The sequence below is a fragment of the Nuphar pumila genome, chromosome 12 (genome assembly GCF_984573655.1).
Source record: "Nuphar pumila chromosome 12, dmNupPumi1.hap1.1, whole genome shotgun sequence".
In the NCBI taxonomy this organism is placed as follows: Eukaryota; Viridiplantae; Streptophyta; class Magnoliopsida; order Nymphaeales; family Nymphaeaceae; genus Nuphar; species Nuphar pumila.
The window spans coordinates 24,835,176-24,840,754 of record NC_143260.1 but is presented as its reverse complement, the minus strand read 5'-3'; the positions used below and the strand labels follow the sequence as shown (position 1 = coordinate 24,840,754).

Sequence of the window (5,579 nt, the reverse complement as noted above, 5' to 3'; positions counted from 1 at the left end):
TATATATATATATAAGCTGCATAATTCATATCATACGACTCCAAGGAACATCTTTCCTTATTTTAGGGGAGACTGCCGAATGGCGGAAGAATAGGTCATGGCAATATAATTTATTGGGGACGCGGGTTGTCTTGCTTTTGGGGTTGCATAGGAGAAGACTGGACTTACAAAACGTAGTCAAAGTCCAAAATAGGACTGGGTCCAGGTCGACCATCCCCACTTCAAAATGTAAGTAAAAAGGATTGTTAGTAATAACAAATTGATGTTTGACTTTGCTTATAGATGAAGACGCCACAGTATAAAAAGGGGCCTCGTGCACTAGCATATCTCACTTGTCTCTTAGCATTTTCTCCACCACACCTCCTTATATCTTTCACTACAAACATACCTTCTCCTCTCTTTAGGACAAGAAAAGAAAATGGTGGTGTGGGTTTTTGGTTATGGGTCTCTTATTTGGAACCCTGGGTTTCCTTACAAGGAGCGTGTGGTTGGATACATAAGAGACTACCAACGTGTTTTTGATCTGGGTATGCTTATTGTACTTTGCATCTCTCTCTCTCTCTCTCTCTCTCTCTCTCTATATATATATATATATATATATATATATATATATATATATATATATATATATATATATATGGGCACCTGCTAAATGATACGTGCGTGCTAAATGAGTTTTTTAAGATTGTTTCATTTTATTACTTGATTTTATAGGGATCAGCTCTTGAAGTGTTCTATTCGGACACATGGGTGGATTTTTATAAGGTTTGAAAAATCAAGGGTCCAAAATCGTTATAAATTTTTGAGGCGCCAAATATCATTTTTTTTCATAAAAAATACATGATCCAGGTGTGGATTCCTCATAAATCGACCATGCCCAACACATTTATGGGGTCCGAACTGCAAAAAAATACCGAAAGGGTCTAAAAACCCATTTAGCACGTATCATTTAGCATATATCAATTTCACACACTCATTTCTCTCTCTTTCTCTCTTTATATATAGATATGAACAATTCTACCACCCAAAAAGTGTTCTAGATTGACAATTGTTGTGCAGTTGTGCCCTACTCAAAGCAATTAATTAGGGGCTTTTAGGATTTCCTATCTCTAGTGGGAGTTTGTTAAATCCCGAGTTTTCTTTGGATCCAAGGGATGTTTGGGAGCGAGGATCAGGTGAAACGGTGTTTTACGACATGCATTTTGTTTGGTACCCAGGTTGCTGTCGGTCCTACAACACAGGACAGGTGTCACTCCTGTGATAAACATTTTACATAAAACGTTTTACCTGATCCGGTTCTTAGTGTTCATTGTGACGCACATGCACCCACTTATCCTGACAGCAGGACTTGTGACATTGTATTATTGAACATAATGCAATATCCTAGCATTGATGGGTTCACATGCTCGTAATAGGATGATCTAAGAGTTTGTTTCTATAAAAAATCAAGCATCTCAGTATAGTAAAATTTTAAAACTTTTGTTAAAAAACCAATGAAAATTTCGATGCATAACAGTTTACCCTATATATATATATATATATATATATATATATATATATATATATATATATATATATATATATATATATATATATATAAAGTTCTGATTTTTGGCACTCCATGGAAAAGGGAAAACTCTTTGTGCGCATGTGTGTGCTTCTCCATATTATTTGATGCAATATAATGACCTTGGCGGTTTGGTTTGTGCATTGAAACAGCATGTTTTCACAGAGGAACAAATGAACTGCCAGCAAGAATGTGCAATCTGCAGCACAAGCCTGGAGCTATTTGTGTAATTAACATGAACGATTTTGCTAGTTTTATTTACAAAACATTACTCTCTCTACTTAAGTTCATTTTTAACGTGTTCAACTTTTTCACAGTGGGGAGTTGCTTATAGCATAGAAGAAGATAAGGAAGAGGAAAAAAGAATCATACAGGTACTCGCTCTCTCTCTCTCTCTCATCATCGTCACCTGCAGTAAAGACGGGTAAACGAGCTGAACAAACAGAAGTGAGGGTGTCCAAGCTCAGATCATTTGTGGTAAGCTGAGTTGAGCTTGAGCTCATGGCGAGGCCAAGTTAAATGAGCTGAGCTCGAGCTAGTTCGTTTACCAAAAAGTATATTTTTAAATATTGAAAATATTAGAATTTGGCTTAAGCCCGTGTGGAGAATGATTTGGATGGAAAGAAATAACCGTACCTTCGCTGGAAGCATTAAGCAATGAAAAACTATTCTTGATACGATTCAATGGGAGCTCCGGCAAAGGTGTAAGCTTAAATGACCTGAGTCGGATTTAGCTTGGATTGACACTCAAAGAATCGGATGCCTTAACATATGAGAACTATTTCATTTTGTTTTCTTTTTTCTGTTTTCTATTTTCTCTTCAGATTTGGCTATCGGGTGACAACTCGTCCCCAAAGTATGCAGTGTGTTGGAATATATTTTGCAAATGAATGAATGTTTTCTATCAAAAAAAGAAAATATTAGAATTTGGACTCTAACCTACTGAGCCAAGCTTAAACTGGCTTGTTTACAAAATAACTAGAGTGTTTCAAAGTTGCAAGCAGTCGGATTTTAACTCCAAACTTATTGGTGGCAAGCCAAGCACTTCATTCATCTTTAATCTATGACATAAAATCTATGTAAATTATATTTATCATTAGTTAACCAGCCTATACAAGCCAAGCTGAGCCTTTCAATGAGCTCTTTACAAGCTGAACATGAGCCAATCGTAGCCATGAGTGGCTTGTCTCGTTTCCTAGATAGCCCTACTTGCACCATGAAAATTAAAAAAATTTCATCACTTGCAATGATTGTTTATTGTTACCATCAGCAACATGATCTTTATTTAAGAACACGTTCAATTATGATGCTGTTTTTGGCTTCAGTACTTGGAGAAGAGAGAATGTGAGTACGATTGCAAGGCCTATATGGATTTCTACTCCTTGGAAAATGGTGAACAAAGGAAAACTGTAACGTGAGTTGCTCTCTTATCATTTCATCTTTCTTTCTCTCTTCTTTATGTTAGTTGCCACTTCTGATGCCATTTACTAAGTCAAGTGCCAATGCAATCAACGCTAAAGAGTAATACAATTATGGAATCAATGTTACAGCTTTATTTCCTCTCCATGCAAAGAGAACAAGTACTACATAGGGAATAGCCCATTGGAGAAAGTGGCATCACAGATAGCTACGGCTTCCGGACCTTGTGGAACCAACCGTGAGTATCTCTTCAAGCTGGAGAAGGCATTGGATGAACTGGGTTACCCGGATTCTTCGATCATCGAGCTCGCAAACGAAGTTCGCAAGGTTATGGCTGGTTTCCCTGGAAAATTCGGTGATGTTTGGCCAAGAATAAAAGTCTACGCCTAACTTATTAGTAGTAATTAGTACAATAAACATACCAAGATCAACTTTTCGTTGATGCAAGGTTAATCTGTACGTACTTCAGCTGTAGAAAGGCTAGTTTTTGCACTGAAAATGGGAGCTGCTTCATGTACGTGAAAAGCTCTCTATTTATACTGTAACCTCTTAGAATAAAATGAAAATTTCTTTCAATTAACCATGCATGCTTAATTATGTAGAGACCATGTACATAGGACAAATGATGAGGACTGTATGTCATTGAACCGGCGGAGGAGTTGGTGAACTCGGTTTATATGTTAAACGAATTCGGGCTTCCTCACAGCATAGGTTTCAAAAAGTTGGTTTACGACGAGAAAGAACAAATAGTCATGGGGGCAGAGCTTCAATCCTATTTAGAAAGAAAAGCAAACGGGGTCCATTGGAAAGTGAGAAAAAGGTTGGATTGAGCCTATTTAAGTCACATATACAATGGGACCATATTAAAGAAGAACCCAAGCCATTCTCCTTCTGGGCCGGTGATGTAGGTTTTTCTCAATAGTCTTGATGGAAGGATAGGACGGCCATATAATGTAGGTGTGTTTCATGTACGGAGATGGTCCATCGTAGGAGAAAGGGGTGAGACGGGTGGAGAGCATCCTACGACATAGAGGACCCGAGAGAGGTCTCAATGGCAGGCTTGAACTGTAGAGTCAAGTTCCTCAGTCTCTACACTCGAGGGTATAGAAAATAGCATTCCTCCCCTTTGTCTAATAAGGCAAGCTTCGATAGGTTCTTGGGAAATATTTTTAACAGGTTTATCGATGGGATGCACTTCTCCATCAATGTCAAATGGTTCATCAACGGGATTTGTAACTGAGACCAATTGCAATTGAGGCTATTTTTTTAGCAGTTTTCTCTTTAAATTTTTTTTAGCAGTTTTAGAGGAGAAAAGTATTTTGCACTACATTACCTACGAGGGGCTCAGCTTGTCTGGTAGGAGCAGCTAGTTCACGTCACCTTGTGTTGGGACATTGCAGGTTCAAAACCCAATGATATAGTTATATAACAGGTAGGGATCTGCCAAACCCCAGCTGGACTTTCCAAAAAAAATAAAAATAAATTGCACTACCTAGATAAAGTAATTGACAAATAAAAGACCTGTTCTCTACAAAACAAAATCATAAAGAAGAACAAAACACAGAGAAACTAAGCAAACATCTAATGTTAGTTTAGGCAAAAAAAAAAAAATATCACTAACCTATAACAACTAATTACATGTAACTAACTACTTCACTAAAAGACAAAATAACAAAACTAATTAACTAAGAATCAAGAAACTAATCAACTATTAACAAATTATGAAACTAACAATCAAACTAACTACTTAACACTAAGAATCAATGTAACTAAATGAAAACAAACTAAACAAATTAATCAACTAATTAACAAGAAAGAAAATAACTAATGTAATAAACTAGGAACACATTAACTAAAAGACAAAAAAGACTAAATGAATCCAACAAGAACTATATGTGGTCCGAATTTCTAGAATTAATCAATAAAATTGTAGAGTAAAAATTAACCTAAGTTACTCAATAATCAAATGACATAAGCAAAAATCGGATATCTATTCATTTAACTAGAAATGCATGATAAATAAAAAAATAAATCTAAAGTGGTTAACATTAATTGACTTTGATCTAAACTAACTAAAATTAATTAAGAATTACTCTAAGCAAAGCGTGTTTAACAAAATATTCTATACTATAAAAAATGATAATTAAAAAAGAACGAAAATCAGCTAAAAATAAAAAAATCTAATTAAAAATGATAATTATGATTAACACTATTTTCTAAATTGAGCAAAAGAAATACATGTTGGAAATAAAATAACATGAATAACTGATAAAGAATAACAAATCACATGTTCTAGTAAAATTGACTGAATTAAAAGATCTAATTATTCTAATCTACTTTAACTATCGATTATCTAGATTGACAATAATTTAAGTAAAAATTAATTAACACAATTAAATTTACTAAACTAATATAAGAACATGATATAACTAAATATAAATTCACCTAATGAACATAAATACATGCATAAAAAAAACAAAATCTAACAATCTAATATTGAAAAGAATCGAAACTAAAACAAGAAACCCTAATCGACTAACATGATTAAATTTAACTAAATTTTAATTAAACTAATTTATGTCTAATAAAAGTA

General features: G+C 34.6%; 1 protein-coding gene across 1 annotated transcript; it reads left to right on the top strand.

The window, feature by feature from the left end:
* Positions 1 to 355: 355 nt before the first annotated feature.
* Positions 356 to 3,562, top strand: LOC149820350 (gamma-glutamylcyclotransferase 2-1-like). The gene is made up of 5 exons (XM_089983257.1): positions 356 to 527; positions 1,720 to 1,793; positions 1,885 to 1,941; positions 2,893 to 2,981; positions 3,118 to 3,562. Exons 1-5 carry the CDS (start codon positions 419 to 421, stop codon positions 3,374 to 3,376), a joined length of 588 nt encoding a protein of 195 aa, XP_089839383.1. The 5' UTR covers positions 356 to 418; the 3' UTR covers positions 3,377 to 3,562.
* The last annotated feature ends 2,017 nt before the right edge of the window (positions 3,563 to 5,579 follow it).